The sequence below is a fragment of the Oncorhynchus mykiss genome, chromosome 22 (assembly GCF_057628025.1).
Source record: "Oncorhynchus mykiss isolate SJ-2025 chromosome 22, ASM5762802v1, whole genome shotgun sequence".
Taxonomy (NCBI): domain Eukaryota; kingdom Metazoa; phylum Chordata; class Actinopteri; order Salmoniformes; family Salmonidae; genus Oncorhynchus; species Oncorhynchus mykiss.
In genome coordinates, this window is record NC_143043.1 from 28,603,263 (window position 1) to 28,622,446 (window position 19,184).

Below are 19,184 nucleotides of genomic sequence, written 5' to 3' on the forward strand. Positions count from 1 at the left end.
AGACCATAGAATGAGAATGTTATTTGCATCCATGTCTATGTTTTATGGCTTTATTATTTGGTTACAAATGTACATTTATATGATATTACATATGAAATACATTGAATGATTCTAATATACCTTCATAGTATCAAATTACTTGATATGTAGGCTACTCATGGTCCACATAACATTTTTCATGTAATGTTGCAGATGTGTAAGAAATGTTTTAATGATTCATTGCAGTTCTTGAAAACGTTCATCAGATACTTTAATATCTAATTGCTCATAATTTACATTCTGAGAAGTTATATGCACACAAAACAAAATACACTTTTCAAATATTACTGTTCAAATGTATTTAGCATTTTTTTTTAAATGTAACCTTTATTTAACTAGGCAAGTCAGTTAAGAACAAATTATTATTTACAATGACGGCCTACCCCAGCCAAACCCGGACGACACTGGGCCAATTGTGCGCCGCCCTCTGGGACTGTAGTGACGCCTCTTGCACTGAGTTGCAGTGCCTTAGACCGCTGCGCCACTCGGGAGCTGAAGCTGCAGCAGGAGCATCAAGCCAGCTCAGTCCCTGGGTGGAGGGGTTGGTAAGCAGGCTGCAGCCACAAGGGTAATCTGGGGTCAAAGGTTAAACTTGGCTCACTGGACCCAATTACTGACCTGAGATCACCGTATGTAATTCACATCAAATCAAATGTTATTTGTCACATGCGCCGAATACAACAGGTGTAGTAGACCTTACAGTGCCCTCAACCAACAATGCAGTTTTAAGAAAAAAAGTGTTACAAAAGTATTTACTAAAATAAACTGAAGTAAAAAATAAATCAATAAAATAAAAAATAAGAAAAATAGAAAAATAATAGATAATTAAGGAGCAACAATAAAATAACAGTTGCGATGCTATATACAGGGGGTACCAGAGTCAATGTGCTGGTTAGTCGAGGTAATTGAGGTAATATGTACATGTAGGTAGTGGTAAAGTATCTATGCATGGATAATAAACAGAGAGTAGCAGCAGTGTAAAAATGGGGGCTGGGGACAATGCAAATAGTCTGGGTAGCCATTTGATTAGCTGTTCAGGAGTCTTATGGTTTGGGGGTAGAAGCTCTTAAGAAGCCTTTTGGACCTAGACTTGGCGCTCTGGTACCGCTTGCCGTGCGGTAGCAGAGAGAAAGTTTATGACTAGGGTGGCTGGAGTCTTTGGCAATTTTTTGTGCCTTCCTCTGACACGGCCTGGTATAGAGGTCCTGGATGGTCCAGTTGCCAATTACTTGATATTTCACACAATCCTTACACTGACATAGTGACTGATGTGAGTGAAAGTTGGAGTTACACAGGTATCTCAGCTCAGTATTTGGACCACTGAGTATGGGCACACTGGACAGAGACTGGGACAGTAAGAGCATGACAACATACATTTGTTAAAGAAAAGCTTCCATAGATCAGTGAACAATCAATAATATTACAATATCCTGTTAGATCAGAAACCTCACTCCTATACCCATACAACATCAATTAAATGGAATCACGTAACATGTCATATACTGTTTGGTCTAAAAATATGTTATCTTTATGGTCATGGTGATAAGGGAATGCTTTGACTAAAGTCAGTAAAGTACGCCTCAAATAGTCTATTGAAAGTGTGTAGGGCTAAAAAGATGTTAAAATGTGGCCTCAAGTGAATCTGAATTGATATACAGTTCTATGAATTTATATTTTTTCAATAAATGTTTAATGATCATAGATTGGCCTGTTATCCAGTGAAACCTTTAACCTCAGGATCCACACTTCCGCAAGGCTGTCTCTGACGACTGCACAGGGCCGCCATTAGCGATAACATCATCATGCGGTTCAGGGGTTATTACGGCTGCCGGTAGATCAGAACCAGATGTCAACTGCTCATTCTTATTAAAGCTGGAGACAGGAAATAAAGGGAAGTAGAAAACACAGGATTCAAACACACACACACACACACACACACACCAGTTCTTTGTAAAGGTTATGCAAAGGCCAGACAAGTTTTAGCAGACCAGCACAGGGAATAATTTAGTTACCAAATGACACGATTAGCCTGTCTAATCATTCTGACTGATAATGCTGGATGAGTCTCAGCCATAAATAGCTGGTTATCAAACAAGATACAAACAGTTAAAAAAAAAAAAAACATTTGTAGAAATTACCATCATGATTGACACATACTGTAGGTAAATACTACAGCAGTCTTTTAAAGCCACATGGAGAAGCCTTAGGGTAATAATTACTATAGACACGTTTTGTCAAACCTATGGAACCTAATGTTGTCCAACCAGGGATAAGAGAGGAACCTACTGAACCATACACTGTTCTTAACTCTGGCATTGTTGGGTACCACAATGATACACAGGCTATGAAATGACATGTATTGTTGAAATTTGTCTTTTAAAACTAGATTTATTTTAGTCATTGATGAATGTGTTTGGATAACTGCATTGAACTTAATTGATCTGCCAATGAAAATGTACACTCCTCACTGTCCAGATGCTGGCTGAGAGAGATATAAGCACTGCAAGGCTTTCCACCAAATGACTTGGCCAAATTAAACAAGCAAAAAACAGTTGATAATTTTTTCAAGTAAAACATTATTGAAATAACATGTCACAAGATACTATAATTGGCATGGATGTATAGCCTATGTACCATTACTTCATATCCACAGGAGGCTGCTGAGGGGATGACGGCTCATAATGATGGCTGGAACGGCGTGAATGGAATGATAAACATATGGAAATCATGTGTGTTCGATACCATTCGATTCACATGAACAATGCGTTTTTGTAGAACACTGGATCTGCTGTTACCAAAACAGTTACAAACGCACGCCAAGCCCGTTACATATTGAGGATTATTTTAGAGGTGGAGCGTCACTATGCAGCTTCACTGGTTGGTTACTTCCATATAACTCAAATGAGTCCATTTGTCTCGTGCTCCCGTGTATTGGATAAGTCAACTGAAGCGTATTTTTAGTCATGGTAAACATGTCATGTCACTGAGTAAGGACAAGTTGGTTTATTAGAAACTCAGTGTCAGACAAATATAAAGCAAACTATGGGACAGTTTGTCCAAGGTCATTTGTGCCAATGTATCAATGCTTTCTAGACTATGGTGGTTTAATAAATGTGTGACATTTAATTTACTGAGGTACAAACATTAGATGGTAATTCATTTATTGCATATTCAAATGTCAAAGTCACACAACCGCAAAATGCATGCAAGGCGCCTTTGCAACCTGCCAGCGAATGTTACAGACCTTCTCACAATACCAATAAAGCAGTTTCCTTCAGGATATTTGCATTTCTAACTTCAATATATACACCTAGATTTCACTTTAACTTAAAACAGTTTCAAATAGCGAGACAAACATTTACATCACACACGTCAATTCTCAGTCTTTCAGGGCATTAGAATAATCTTTACTTTTTACAATAAAAATAAAAACAGGACATTTGAAATCACCAGGGATGTAGGACGCCTACTAAAAGAGGACACTCATAAGCAATGTGAAGTGTGGGGTTGAAGGTACAGGACTAGACCTCAGAGACAGCTCTAGTGTTACAACTCAGCATTAAACTACACAACTACAGCTACTGTATAGTTAACCTCTGCAATTTCTCAAAGGTGCTAACTAATTAAGTGCATCTCTTATACATGTCATTCATATTGGATAGGACCTTTACCTCTCCCTGAACAACTGCTACTCTGATGTCTACTCCTAAGTCCATAACCAACCACTAGAAGCTTGTCTATAGCTGAGAGGTAGAATAGGTATACACTATCTGGTTTGTAATTAGTGCAACCATGGCCTATACTATGCTAAGATACATTATTTTCACCATATTGCTTAAACCTATCCAACCCATTTAGAATTAGGCCTACACCTTCAGCTCCACTTCTTTATTTTTCACATAAAACAAGAAAAACAAAGATTCACTAGGAGAGGGCTAATAGGAGGGCTCGAGTGTTGCTGGGCAGACCTTAGTCCAACCTGATCTTCTGATTGGTCATCCTGTAGATGATGCTGTCATATCCTGGGTCCATGTTCCACAGGTTGTATGAGATGACGATAACAGCCAGGGCAAGGATGATCATCAGCCACAGCACGATGTTGAAGATCACGGCATACTCAAAGTTATACTTATAGGCCAGGTTATAGGGACTGCCAGGGTTACTCTGCAGGGGGTGAGAGGGATGTAGAGAAGATTTGCATCCATTGAAACCATATCAATGAATTATGAAGATCCAAATATAACAGGTTTATGATCTGTTTAATAGTATAAATGTACATAGATCTACGTATAATTTTTTAAAATTAAAATGCACTCACAATTTGTTTGGACTCCAGGATTGAGCGAGATTTCCTGGTAAGTGGCACCTCAAAGTTCTTCACTGTGACAACCTCCACCACCGCGCTGTCACCATAAAGACCAAACAAGTCCTCACCAAACTAAAGCACAGGAAGTTGAGAGAGACGTAGAACAAAGAAACCATGGAAAAACACCACAGTTGGTCTATATAAACATAACGGGAGAATGTTTTTATGGTCATCAACACTGAACAAAAATATAAAACACACCATGCATATAACGAAATCAGTCAATTTAAATTAATTAATTAGGCCCTAATCTATGGATTTCACATGATATGCATCCGTTGGTCACATACCTTTAAAAACAATAAAGTAGAGTCGTGGATCAGAAAACCAGTCAGTATCAAGTGTGACTAATGCTGTGGCGGTCACAAAATTTCATCAGCAGGTGATTGTCAAGCAAATAACTGTCGGTCTCACTGTAATTGACCGTTAATTAAACCCATTTAGCATCTCCTGGCTTCCACACAAGACACTGATGCAGAACTTTGGAACATCTACATTTTAAAAAGTTTAATAAATCCATGTAATATAGCCTACACCTTCACAATAAATCCATGATTTATTTTAGACAGGTCTAAAGCAGCATGATATGAAGGAAATGTAGTCCATTTCAGAAGAACAGAATAGCATACTGAGTTGTCCTTATGTTAGGTCCTGATCTGGCTATGCCATATGGCTGTGGGCTACACTAGTTCATTTAGCAGACAAGATTTGCTTAGAATTCCGTGGCATTATTTTATATTATGAAGAATACAACTGAACAAACCTGAATAAAATAGAAAGTATATTTTCTCCAAACAATTTGACTATTCTGTGTTTAACGGTTACCAAATAAATAGGTACTATTATATGCTTAATTCAGTAATTAATGCAACTTTAGTTGTTCTACAAACATTGGGCTATAAATTCTATTTGTAATATATTGTAAGGCTGCATGATGAGACTAATGTGGATTTGAAAAAAGTCGCTTGAAAGGCATGGGCTCTGCTTTGTTTGCGCAGGCTGTACACACTTCATCAGTCTCTCATTCACAATTTGACAAGCACTTAATAACGCCCTAATCCACCCTAAAAAAATCATGCCTTTTGCAGTCAGTGGCCATTGTGCCCTTGGCTGCGTCAGCCAACAAGATGAATCGGCCTAACAAACAGCAGAAGCACTAGCCTATGTCAACCTACTATCCCCTATAGTACAAAAGTTGACCTATTCTATTCTGAGGGAGGAATTAATAATCCAAACATAGTCTGGAACAGTTGGTGATACAATAGATCCCAAATTAATACAACCACTAGCATTAAAAAAAAAAAGATTTTATTATAAAGGTGCATTTCTATGGTGAAAATGATCTTCCCCAAACTTGAAACTCACACTGTGTATGTCTGCCAGTTAGGGTCTACACTCCTTGTAAAGCGGATTAATGTGCTTCATTTTAAGAAGTTATTTGGCCACTTTAGTTGTGATACATAGCTTATTAAAACATATAGGCCGATGGGCCAGGCTACATGAGGTGTGCGACTACGATTAGAAAAAGTCGCAAAAAAAGGCATTGTTTCTTATGCTGGGCATCATTCACAAGTGATAATATATAATTCACAAGTGATAGGCTAATATAGTCACCCATCAGACTATTCTTGATTTAATCTTTACATATACTAAATAATAAGGGAAATGTGTTTTGATTTAGAATGGACCATTATCATGCAAGCCTCAAAACAGTGGCAGCGGGAACAATGCACTTAAATAGCAAATGGAGAACGCTTTTCCCATGGTTCATTTTCATGCCAGCCAGGTAGCTGGCCGGCATGAACTCCTGTTGTAAAGAGAAGCAATCTGCTTAATATTAGGAAAGTTGAGAAATAAATATAGTAGGCCTAGCTTATATAAAGCTGATGGGAGCCTCCTCTTTTTAGTAGAGGCCATCACTTTGTTCTCACGCAATTGCATAGCAGAGAGAAAAGTTGCGCAACATGAACTCATGGCCTTTCATGAAGTGTTTGATAAGATTTTCAGTTACATTGATGTCAGAGTGACAATAGAGTACTGAGTACCAGGCAGTTAGCAAGTTTGGTAGGCTACTAATGACCATCAACAGCATCACTCACGTGGAATTTGACTGCCTTCATGACTGGTGACCAGCGGTGTGGCGGTAATACGGTCACCGCAACAGCCCTAGGTGTGACCACCATTTCCCTCACGCAGCGTGACATCTCCATCTCAGAGTTGATCAGGCTGTTGATTGTGGCCTGTGGAATGTTGTTCTACTCCTCTTCAATGGCTGTGTGAAGTTGCTAGATACTGGAGGGAACTGGAACATACTGCTGTATACGTCGATCCAGAGCATCCCAAACGTGCTCAATGGGTGACATGTCTGGTGAGTACACAGGCCATGGAAGAACTGGGACATTTTCAGCTTTGCATTATCATGCTGAAACGTGATGGAGGCAGATGAGGGGCACGACAGTGGGCCTCAGGATCATCACGTTATCGCTGTGCATTTAAATTGCCATCAATAAAATGCAATTGTGTTCATTGTCTGTAGCTTATGTCTGCCCATACCATAAACCCACCGCCACCATGCACTCTGTTCACAACATTGACATCAGCAAACCGCTCACCCACACAAAGCCATACTGCCCGGTACAGTTGAAACCTGGATTCCACCTTGAAGATCACACTCCAGAGTGCAGGTGGACATCAAAGGTGAGCATTTGCCCACTGAAGTCGGTTACGACGCCAAACTGCAGTCAGGTCAAGACCCTGGTGAGGACGACGAGCACACAGATGAGCTTCCCTGAGACGTTTCTGACAGTTTATGCAAAAATTATTTGGTTGTGCAAACCCACAGTTTCATCAGCTGTCCAGGTGGCTGGTCTCAAACTATCCCGCAGGTGAAGAAGCTGGATGTGGAGATCCTAGGCTGGCGTGGTTTCACGTGGTTTACGTTTGTCAGGCCAGATGGGCGTACTGCCAAATTCTCTAAAACGAAGTTGGAGGTGGCTTATGGTAGAGCAATGAACATTCAAGTCTCTGGCAACAGCCATGGTGGACATTCCTGCAGTCAGCATGCCAATCTGTGGCATTGTGTTGCTGTGAGAGAAAACTGCAATTTTTTTTGATTATCTTGGCAAAGGAGAAATGCACACTAACAGGGATGCAACATTTCAGGGCTCTTTTATTACAGCTCATGAAACATGGGACCAACACTTTATATATTGCGTTTATATTTTTGTTCAGTGTACATAAATTGATTTTACAACCATAAACCATTCTCTTCTGTACTTGGCCATTTAGGAGTAAGTCACACCACTAAGACCTGTTATGAATACAGAGTATGGGCATTCCCCCTTGTGCTTACCTTCTGTAGGACATTGGCCAGAATGGCAGTGGCGTCTTGGTACTGAGAGGAGTCCTGTCCGTAGCGGCGGCCCAGCTCCTCCAGGCCAGACAGCTCCAGGGAGTACAGGTCAGGGGAGTGGTCCTTGGCCAGGTGCCTGTGTCTCTGCAGCTACAGGAGTGTGGGGGGGTAGACGACCAACATTAGCCGCTAATGAAGAAGCAGAACATGCTGTGAGGCTCTGGGGATGGCACTGCTGTGCTCAGATTTAAATGATCCAATGTCACTGTGCCCAACAAATGATATAATCAGAGTCTTACCAGGGCAGTGATGTCATGTAGAACCTGGACCTCAGACAGGAAGAGCAGATCAGCCTATAGGGAGAGAGAAAAGACAGAGGTCAACATTTGAAGTGGTCAACCCTTACTGTTCTTGTTCACTTTTACAGAGGGACACAGACAGAACTAGCACTATTTATGCATGTTAGTGTTGCATGGTATACCGGTACCACGGTAATATCATGGTATCAAAACGGCATGATATTTATGATACCAACATTTTAAAACACCGTAGTAATGTTTCATATGATACCGAGCTAACTGCTGGGGCAGTTATAAAACATATTAAGTCAGTTTATAAATTGTAAAAAATATTAAAAAAATTAAGCAACAGCAACTAGTCTCTTGTATGTGCCGTTCCAATAATGTCCACTTGACTTTCATGGACCTATCTCATGGTAGCAGTGATCTGCCAGCTGTATCCCTCATCATTTACATTTGAGTCATTTAGCAGATGCTCTTATCCAGAGCGACTTACAGTAAGTAGTGAGTGCATGCATTTTGTACCTTCTCCGTACTGGTCCCCAAGTGGGAATCAAACCCACAAAACTGGAGTTGCAAGTGCCATGCTCTACCAACTGAGCCACACGGGACTCATCTACATCACTCACCTGGGGGGGAGGGGGGGGGGGGGGGGGGCGAATGCAGACCCTGATAAGTCTTCTGTTGTTACATTTGATACATTGGAGCAGCACTCAGAGCAAGCAAAGTTTATACGCCGTATATAATTCCATCCCTGGTATAACCAACAGCACAGGCCAGTCATAGGCTTTACAAGTTTGTTGTCACACAGCAGTGCCAGAGAGGAAAAACTTTGTGACAGTCATGCTTGCAGCGTTACAGCTTAGAGAAACAGCTCGTCTTTGCTCAAACAGGGGAACAAATATGACTCATTACCAGAGCTACCTTTTTTTCTTCCCACGTGATTTTGTGCACATTTGATATAATTTCACAAACCATTTCACAGGGCGTTTTAAACTAATCCCATGCCGCTAATTGCTATGATAACAAACAACTTTGTTCAGTCATGTTACCTAGCTAGTTAAGAACCTGGTAACAACAACAACCTGGTAACAACCTGGTAACAACAACAACCTGGTAACTTGACACTAGGTCTAGGCAAATTTGATTGGCACAGGAAGAAAGGAAAAGGGTCTGCTACTCTTGAGATGTGCTTCAAAGGTATGAGTCATATGGTCTAATGTAAGCCTAAACTATCACATAGTTCTTTCTGGTACTCCTTACATTCTGCTTGGTGTCAGCAGTGTGTATGTTTGTGGGAGAGAGAGTGTGTGTGTTTATGAGAGAGTGTGTGAGGGAGGTAGAGTGTGTGTATGTGTGTGTTTTTGAGGGAGACAGTGTGAGGTAGTGTGTGTGCGTGTCTGTATGTATGTTAACTGAAGAGTAAAGATGGTTTCATGCAGTGTTTTCCCCCTTACTGCTACAATGAAAGCAGATTATGTATGTATATTCCTTCCTCCCATTCCTCCAGCCAAATCACAGGTAGGCCTTTCAAATATCAGCAAATCAGCCATTCTACACAGTATTCTATTATACAGCTAACAGTGTGATGTTAAATTCAATATGTGTATTGAGTAGAAGTGTTAAAATCAATGAGTTTGTTTTGCACATGCGCGTAATGTTTAGAAAACGGGAATACGTGTTGGGGGACGGGGATAACAGGACGCTAGGCCACTGAATTTTTTACCCTGTTGTATTGCGATACTAGTCAGTATTGTGATACTTGGCCTGGTATCATTAGTATCGTGACGAGACTAATGCATGTACCTCAGCATTGCGGCTGAGGGAGTTGAGTGGCAGGGAGGCGAGCACAGAGCCATCCTGGGAGAGACGAGCACGAATCTGCTGCAGGGTCACAGGCAGGTCCTCAAACACAGCGTTGGCCTTTCCCAGCATGTACAGCCTCTGTAGACACACATACACAGGATAGCATTACCATGACCTGCACATACCCACCCCCTGTATAATAAAACACAGCGACACACACTCAGGTGCTCATCCAATAATGTGCTGGTGTATACAGTACCTCCTCACTAGGGGCCAGCTGGAGCACCACAGGAGTGTCCTCAGCAAAGAGAGTGTGAACCGTCTCAGCCACACTGTCCAGGGTGAAGGGCACCGGCTGCAGGAGTGGGAACAAGGGATAAGTTATTAATAGAGCTTCTGTGAAGAATCTGATTAAAAGGAATCTCGCACAACTTTGCTACTCCCCAAACACCACCTTACTGATTGGAACTCTGGTCACACTCACATTCTCCAGGGGGTAGGAGGCCACACTCTGGGGCAGGGCCAGGCTGTCCACCCCCCGCACCACCACCAGCACGTTGGCCCTGGGACGCTGGAACAAAGGACCTGCTCGGAGGCCTGGCCAGGAGAGATCCTACACACACAGACACAATACACAAGATTTTAGTATATAATATACAACAAAATAGGCTTGCGCACCTGCACAACAATTGGATCAGTGTGTGTACCTCCTGGACGGAGAAACCCATAGTTAGAGCCACCATATCGGGAATCTTCTCCCCTGATATCGGCCAGTCTCCCTTTTGGAAGGACACATACTCAGGGGCCTGCAATATGGTGAGGCTGTCCCCCTGAACGCCTGAGGAACAACAGAAGGAACAAATCTATAAACAACTTCCAATAACGTCTAAACAGCAAAGGTAATTCCATACTGTGTGTGGAGGGGACACATACCTAGCTATATCATAAGACTATGAAGGTTAATCTAGGTCGGTTCTGACACTATAGTGTTGCTATTTGGCCCCACTTGACTGTTAATTAAAAACAGTGAATTACACTGTTTTATGGATGGCAGAGCCGGGCAACAGTAGCTAGTTAGCCGGAGTCTCGTGACTGGGAAAGCAGAATAATGTTTGAGGAAGTTGAGTGAATCAGATGTTGGTATGCCGTCTGTCACATGATACTGAACTGGCTAGTTGCTCCCCAGAGAGTCTGGTTAGTTTGACAGCTGAAAATGAAACGATGGATGGCTAGATATTGTTGTTGAGAACGACAAAACTGCGGGAAATGGCTCATTATGTCGTCCCACTCCCAGCTGGTGCGGGTTGCTGTCTGTCAAATTGACGTTAGCTAGCTAGCATCCTAGGGCAATTAGGCCCAACAAGCAGCATCTACTCATTATACCACCATATTTAAAGTGGAAAAACATGGCTTTCCACAAATTATTGCTTACTATCTTTCTATCAACAGGATTGGAAGTGTTTTTCCAAATCGGATTATCATTTCTTCAGCAGTAACTAGCTAGCTACTTCCTGTATTTAGCTAGCTATCAATTTCAAGCAGAGAACTCGCTACTAGTAACAACGTTATCTGCATGAGATCATTTCCAGAAAACCATCTAGATCAGTAGGTAAATAATCAGAAGATTTCCATATCTTATACCTGACGTAAAAGCTGAGCAGAAGATAAGCGCTACGGTGAATACAGCCTCCATCCTTCGGCGATTTTCCAGCGACATCTTTCTCCTTGCTCTAACGTCAATCAACTGACTCGCTTGTCACGAACATGGTAGCAATGCATGATGGGTATGAATTGGTAATCGGCAGAAATGACATTGATTGATTTCTGCAATTATTTTAATTGTATGGCTATTGCAATATGGAGCTGATTGTCTCCGTACTTTTACATTTTCCGGTAATGAAAAGCAATACCACAAGCAGGCCATTCGCTATACTGTAGTACAGTGGTCACCAAGCTTTTCTGAGTCTAGATCACTTTGTGAGTCAAAATGCAAACCGAGATTTACCCCTCAGATTTTTTATACAAACACAAAACAATGCCACATTAACCAATTAAAAACAGTTCTGTAGCAATGATGTTTGTGCAGTAGGCTATAGGCCCAATACATATTCACTGCAAATTGGCTGTGCTTCAATTGCCCTGCAAATGTTGTTCTTTTTAGATAATTTTGAAATTATATTGAAAAAAATCTAGGTACAGTAAATGATCACACTATTAATATATCATTTGTTGTATTACTTGTGAGGCACAGCTGAGTGTGCATTAAAAAAAGCGGAGCCTTTTTTGTGTGTGTACTAGTGGCCTGCATTTGATGGTCAGTGTGAGGCGAGGGGGGGTAGTGTCATTCTGAGTATTTTCGGGGAGCCGGTTCATTTGGCTCCCAAACGGCTCTTTGTTAAAAATGCTTAAAAATTTACATAGAACCATGAACAAATTGCAACTTCAAAAGGTAGGCTACCATTGTGTAATGAAATGCGTGTTCAAATACATTTAACCTGGATTCATTATTACATATCCTGGGAAATCGTACACATTCACCCTCTTTAGAGAATTATTTTGTAAATCATCTGCGGAAAAACCTTGTTTTGAGTTCAAAAAGCAGTTGTAGCAGTATGCAAATTATGGAGCCAAATCTAGTGACGATGAGGCTGCCTCTCACCCGGCTCACTGACATGTCCCTCCACTCATATTCCTCGATAATAAAAAAATACACAATCTTATCGGAACACTTTTCTATACTCTTTCATTCAGTGGCGATTTTAGTATTTAAATATTGGTGGCGCAACAAACACCAAAAAGTGTGGGACGCATGTCAGCAAAGTCACAACACAACACTAAACAATACATTCATTGCACTATAACGGTGACAAACGGTGCCCATAGGGCCTACATAAAGCTGTCCCAACAGCAGTCCCAACACCTTACCACTGCTACACCTGCCAATCAGCGGAGCCTTGTCTGGCTGAGAAACTCATTTACTGCCTTTAAAAAAACATAGCTGATCTGGCTGACTTGCTTAAACAAATGTGGTTTCTACTTACAAGTGAGATGTACAAACTATGGCATAAGGGGACGACAAACGGATAACAGGCAATCCGTAATTTTGATTAAGACATTAATGAGTGAGCTAGGATGGTGTAGTCAGTATAACTATTTATTCAGCACTTTTGAAATGTCCATTTTTTATTTATTTATTTTACCTTTATTTAACCAGGTAAACTAGTTGAGAACAAGTTCTCATTTACAACTACGACCTGGCCAAAGTAAAGCAAAGCAGTGCGACACAAACAACAACACAGAGTTACACATAGAATAAACAAGCATACAGTCAATAACACAATAGAAAAAAAAGAAAGTCTATATACAGTGTGTGCAAATGGCGTGAGGAGGTAGGCAATAAATAGGCCATAGTAGTGTCATGACGTCGCCCTCTTTGAGTACAGCGAGCACCATCCCCCGCTCTCTGCTTCTACAACCAGACTGCTGTGGTCAGAGGTCGTAAATTCCTGAGAAGACCTCATGGACGCACAGTTATAGTTTTTCATGGAGAGAAAGGAAATCCTTCCACCTCACAGAACTTGAGGTACGAACAAATTTCATGTTCCAGAGAAAGTGTAAAAGATTGGTGAAGAATCCAGCTACGAACTGGTCCATTTGGCACAACTTGGGAAGCTCAAGAGAGACGGTGTTGCCACATTACCATAACGCTGTTTATATAATAGCCTCAGATATGAGGTTTACATCTAATTGTTGTATAAGATGAATGAGTCAGTATGATACTGTTTGTATAATTGTGTAATATGATTGTGGACTGTTTAATGAAGAAAAATACAATTCCCTTTTGATTTGAACTAAATCAGAGGACCGCCCCTGAGCCCAGTTAGGGTCAGACATCCTGGGACAGCCCTCTTCTGCCATTCCGAATAAAACCCAACTTTGAGAAATTATCGTCAGACCATGTTTTTCTCCATTAGGGGAGGACAAAGGTTGTAGACCGAGCTTACCTCAATTACGAGATGGCTAAATGTTGTAGAATCTTTTAACCATACCACGTGGTTAAACTCTTAGACTATCGATACCGACAGAATAAGAACAAGTCTTTGATATTGATTACTAGTCTGCAGCTAGGAATTTGGTATCATTGAACGCAAAGAACGACAACCGCTGAAACATCCATTCTATAACGAATGTCACTTTGAACTATCCCTTCTAACCAAGACAGAGAGAGAGAGAGATGTAGAGAGACGGACAATTCTACAAAAGAAAGACTTTTCACCAGCGATCAAGACAACACACTGAGCGTAAATATATGTATTGATTGCAATTGTTCCCGAATGAGTGAGCGTTCATGTGTAAAGCATTAGCATTTTAATTGTTGTAATTATCACTCTGTAGTGACTTCTTGGTCGACCCCCCCATTTCTCCTTTGTCTAACAAGCCGCCATGCCGGTTCAGCCCACTAGGGCACATTTTCATGTAACCACATTTACCAAGTTTGTTTGTTTGTTTATGCATTTCTGTGAATTACTTAGTTAGTAATAAATAAATGATTTAAGACAATTGATGTATGGATGACTCATAGTGAAAACTGGGTTCGTGCAGATAACCAACAATTTACGACGTTTGGAATGAGACTAACGTGAGGTAAAATAAAGAAATAATTACTCAGAAGACTATTGATCAGATATGGGTCTAGAGTGTCATGTACAGCAACAGAATTCAGAACATGGGCCGTTCTTACAGTTTTCTCCCTGTACACCAAGTGAGAGCTTGGAAAGAGGGCCGAGTTCCGTTTTTACAATTCCGAGATGGATGAAAGTTCAAAGCGTATTTTCCCAGTCGTTGGTCGTTTTTCCAGTTGTCTTGAACTGACTAAAGTCAGATTTTGCAGTTCCGAGTTAACAGTTGTTTTGAGCATGGCAAGTAGCCTAGTGGTTAGAGCATTGGACTTGTAACTGAAAGGTTGCAAGATTGAATCGCTGAGCTGACAAGGTAAAAATCTGTCATTCTGCCCCTGAACAAGGCAGTTAACCCACTGTTCCTAGACCAGTTAACCCACTGTTCCTAGGCCGTCATTGAAAATAAGAATTTGTTCTTAACTGACTTGCGTAGTTAAATAAAGGTACAATAAATAAATAAAATATCATGCTTCATTGACAGCATGTTGAATGTTTATCATTTTAAACTAAGAAAAGAGACCCTTAATCTTAGACTTGGGACCACACGGCAACTCCACTGAATAGCAGGCCAATGATTACTTTGCAATGCTTGCAGTTAGCCACTGACTCCTTCCAAACCACTCATTATTGAATTTGCGATTTCCAACTTGTTGTGTAGTGTTTATGACCAATGGCCGATGAGCACCGATATGTGTGATCTATAATTTCTCTTCATTACTTCTCTTCATATTACAAGGATTAAAAAGGATTTTCCAGTAGATTGTCGACTTGATTCATGACTGCTAGCTAAGATTTTGAAAGGATGATGTTGACATAATCAGTCCAATCAATGCTACTGTAGATATAATGTGATTTGACATAATTTTATCTGTGGCCAATAACCTTGAGCCTTCTTGAATGTGCACTTCTAATGTAATTCTCTGGTAGCACCCAAGGGGCTAGAATTTTTAGGTCTACCCTTAGACTTGGCGGTGACGTAGTGTCCCCATGAGTGACAGAACACTGGGCCAATCACGGCGCAACACTCCATATTTTCTGCTGGCTTGCCCTACCACCACAGGAAGCACTGAACTAGGCTGAAACAACTGCATTTTGGAGCTGCCTTACTCAAGAAAACAAAAAAGAGACCATGTTTGAATGCAGCTTTATTAACTCAAGTTCTACCTTCAGACACATGAAAGGGTTCAAAATGGGAACGCTTTGCCTCCCCGGCGCTAGGACTGCTGAATCAAGTGTGCCTACCACCAACAGCGCGAAACAAATAAAACAAATAGGAACACAAAGCTTTATCATTGGGTTTTTTACAGAAATGTGTGCCCACTGAGGTAGTACATCAGTGTTCACTTTCCCTTCACCTGTAATACCAAGTACATCCACTGAGTGGGGGTATTTGAACATACATAAACCAACCAGGGTCCATTTAGGCCAGCGATTGGCAACTCCAGTCCCCAGGGGCCAGAGTGGTGTCACTTTTTCCGCCATCCCTAGAAAACACAGCTGATGAAACTAATTGTGTTCTAGAGTAAAGATCATGATTAGTTGATTATTGGAGTCAGGTGTGTTAGCTGGAGTTGGGGCAAAAGTGACACCACTCTGGCCCCAGAGGACTGGAGTTGCCATCCCTGATTTAGGACTACTAAGGATGTAATTCCAAGGATTTGTGAATGTCAGGGTCATATTCTGAATGTAAAGTCATTTTTATTTAATTTTATGGTCAGCTTTATCCCATTTGATGTTCAATCATTTGCTTTCTTTGCAAACTTGTCACCTCCACAAAACAGTATCTATGAAAGCTGTGTGTTTATCCAGGCTGTTGGCTTCATTTGGCTTAAGGGAGTCTCGTCTTGTTCTTGATTAGGCTACTGCATCTCCCCTCCACCCCCTTATCCTTGAGCATTCAGGATGGGGCTCAGAACGGTCTAGCTACATTAAACAAGTATGCAAGTATGTGTGCAGGTGAAATATTGAAGCAGCCCAACTTTTCCACCAACTGTCTGGAGGTCTTTGTAGGTCGAGACTAGACAGGTTGGGTCTAGAAAAGCCAGGGACATATATGCCTTATGTCCAAAGCTTAGATGGGTCCATGTAAGCACTTCAACAATAATCACACAATGAGAAGCAAAACACTCAGAATAACTTTCTCTTGCAGTTTTTAAGATTTATTTTAAAGCAATTTTTTTTGTAAAATATAAATACAAATGAGATATTTTAATTGCAAAGTTGAAACCAAAAAAAAAGACCCATCAAACAGTAAAATTGATACTGTACTGCAATCGCCACCCTGTTATGTACAAGATGCCGAATATCTTCTCATCATCTTTAAAACGTTCCTATTATACAAAAACACATCTCTCTGCAGTTTAGCAAGTGAACTTAGAGACTAAATGAGAAGCAGATTGAACACAGGTTCAAAACAGCCCCTGAGGGTGAAGAGGGCGGTAAGTCTGTCTGAGCAGACCAAAAAACTATTAGAAGAGATCGTCAACGTGTGCTTCCTATCAACACAAAATGTCACATTCAAAAGCGCAGCCTCAGTGCTCAGACTGTACACACACTGCCGTATAAACTGACACACACACATAATGTACTGTTTAACACACATACTGTACACACACAAACAGGGGCGTCATGCACCCCAAATATCTGAGGGGGCACAAAGTGAGTGAGGATTGGTTGGGGGTTGGTTTGGAGGTGGGCTAGGCCCCCCTATCCTGAAGTTGGAGAATGAAGCATTTTTCAAACACCCGAAACAGTCTTTTTTTTAAATAAAGACTAAAAAAAAGTATATTTTTTTGCGGCATATCCTCCTGACTGGCGGTTCTTTTTTCAAAGAAACTATATATGCTTCTCTGCATCTCTGATTAAATCTTGTTAAAAGATTGAAAGGAATGTGAGTCTTATTCAGTACATTTAGTTATTGTTTGCTTTTCTAAAGTCTACCAACGGTGCCAGCAGGCATGCTAGCTAAAATAGTTAGACAAGCTAGCTATGGCTTCTAGTTAGTGAGTAATAAGGTTGGTAGATTGGGAACCTATTTGGGCTAGCTAAAACCAACTTCATAAAACAACCAAGTGGCTAGTGTTACATAAAAAATATATAATAATACAAAAAAAATATATTGCAATTTGGATTTATTTTTTCACAACAGGACAAATCTGAGAGGGAACGTGCCTCTGTGACATGGGCATGACGCCTCTGTACACAACCTTTCATTCATGACAACACAACCACACTTTGAAGGATAGAAATTGAGAAAACATTTCCAGATATATTTATATATTTATACATATATTAATACATTTATAAAAAATAAGACCATTGTTAAGTTACAGTCGTCTCTCCATCTTCGCTTGATGGACATACATATTCAGTCTCTGCTGCTCTGTCTGTCCAGCACACAGGTACAGAGCAGGAGTTCAATCTCAGATCTCAGGGCGGTGGTCTTATTCATTCACCCATTTTAACCCCCCACTGTAGAGCAGGGATTCAGAATTCAGGGTCAAAGTTCAGGTCACGACCTTCTGTTAGCGTTAGCCTTAGCTTTAACATGAGTGCTACCATTAGTCTTAGCGCTAATGTTACCTTTAGCCATAGCCCTAATGTTCCCATTGACCTTAGCGTTAACGTTACTGTTAGCATTAGCCATAGCCCTAATCTTCCCATTGACATTAGCCTTTTCATCAACATTAGCGTTAGCCTCCGGGGGTTCGTCCCAGCGGTCGTCGAGGCACTCTAGATTAGAACCCAGCAGAGCGGCCAGTTCAGCACTCCCCTCCACCAGGTCCAGCAGCTCCTTGCTGTCAGGCTGGAAGCCCTCCAGCTCGTCTGGGCAGGAGAAGAGCTGGGAGAGAGATGCCTGGCGGTAAAACTCTGCCTCGGCCATCGTCACCACCTCCATGTGGGGGAAGGAGGAGCGGAAGGAACGGGCAGACATTCGCAGCCGCCGGAGAACATCTGAGAGGAGAAGCCAGTTCCTGGGCCTGAGGAAGTGAAGAGAGCAAGAGAGAGGGTTAGATACGGCACCACAGGGATTCACAAGAGTTGAATAAACGACCTTGGTTTATCTGTCACTTTCATCAAACTCTCTTTCTCTCTTATTCTGTACCACTCTATATTCCTCCTTCCCTCTTCCACTCCTATCCAATCAGATTGATCTGTGTGTGTACTCACCCCTGCGACAGGGACACCTGAATGTTGTAGCAGGGGAGGAGAGGTTGGTCGGAGAACTCAAACTCAAAGAGCTCCCTCCTGTCCTTGTCCTCCGGCCCTGGGGGGTCCGCCAGTACGTCACACACATTGCCCTCCTCTAACGACTCTGAGACAGAGAGAGAGATACACAGTCAGATTAACACACAAACACACCACTAAGGACTGAGAGATACACAGTTAGATAGATTAACACACAAACACATTACTAAGGACTGAGAGATATACCCACACAAAAATAGGCACAGCACTGAACTCACCACACACAGCGCTGCCATAGAATTCCCAATAGATTTCTGGGTCATCATTAGAGCGGCCCTGCAGGTCAGCAAAATAATCTACAGGGACAAGAGAGGGAGAAACAGTACGTTAGGCAAGAGAGACAGACAGAGAGAGAGAGAGAGAGAGAGACAGAGAGAGAGAGAGAGAGAGCAAGA

The 19,184-nt window shown here is 41.4% G+C and overlaps 2 protein-coding genes across 5 annotated transcripts in view; both read right to left on the minus strand.

The window, feature by feature from the left end:
* Positions 1-3,183: 3,183 nt before the first annotated feature.
* LOC110502015 (renin receptor) lies at positions 3,184-11,806 on the minus strand. The gene is made up of 9 exons (XM_021579918.3): positions 11,504-11,806; positions 10,570-10,700; positions 10,347-10,475; positions 10,122-10,217; positions 9,863-10,000; positions 8,057-8,110; positions 7,758-7,907; positions 4,358-4,477; positions 3,184-4,203 (listed from the first exon to the last, which is right to left on the minus strand). Exons 1-9 carry the CDS (start codon positions 11,577-11,579, stop codon positions 4,009-4,011), a joined length of 1,089 nt encoding a protein of 362 aa, XP_021435593.1. The 5' UTR covers positions 11,580-11,806; the 3' UTR covers positions 3,184-4,008.
* A 4,872-nt stretch (positions 11,807-16,678) lies between these two features.
* Positions 16,679-19,184, minus strand: part of LOC110501997 (BCL-6 corepressor) — a 91,915-nt gene continuing 89,409 nt past the window's right edge. For all 4 annotated transcript variants that reach the window (XM_090215757.1, XM_036959541.2, XM_036959540.2 and 1 more), the window contains 3 exons: positions 19,008-19,085; positions 18,712-18,856; positions 16,679-18,521 (listed from right to left, as the gene is read on the minus strand). In XM_090215757.1, coding sequence (XP_090071883.1) covers positions 18,053-18,521; positions 18,712-18,856; positions 19,008-19,085 — 692 coding nt within the window. In that variant the 3' untranslated portion in view covers positions 16,679-18,052. The remainder of the gene's footprint in view (positions 18,522-18,711; positions 18,857-19,007; positions 19,086-19,184) is intronic.

Bases quoted from the DNA above. Each gene is read 5' to 3' on its own strand.
- LOC110502015 (XM_021579918.3), bottom strand. From the start codon at position 11,579: ATGTCGCTGGAAAATCGCCGAAGGATGGAGGCTGTATTCACCGTAGCG. The intron at 10,476-10,569 runs GTACACACACTG...CTGTGTGTGTAG, and splicing joins TGGGTTTCTCCGTCCAGGAG to GATCTCTCCTGGCCAGGCCT. The intron at 10,001-10,121 runs GTACTGTATACA...GTGTGTCTACAG, and splicing joins AGCTGGCCCCTAGTGAGGAG to AGGCTGTACATGCTGGGAAA.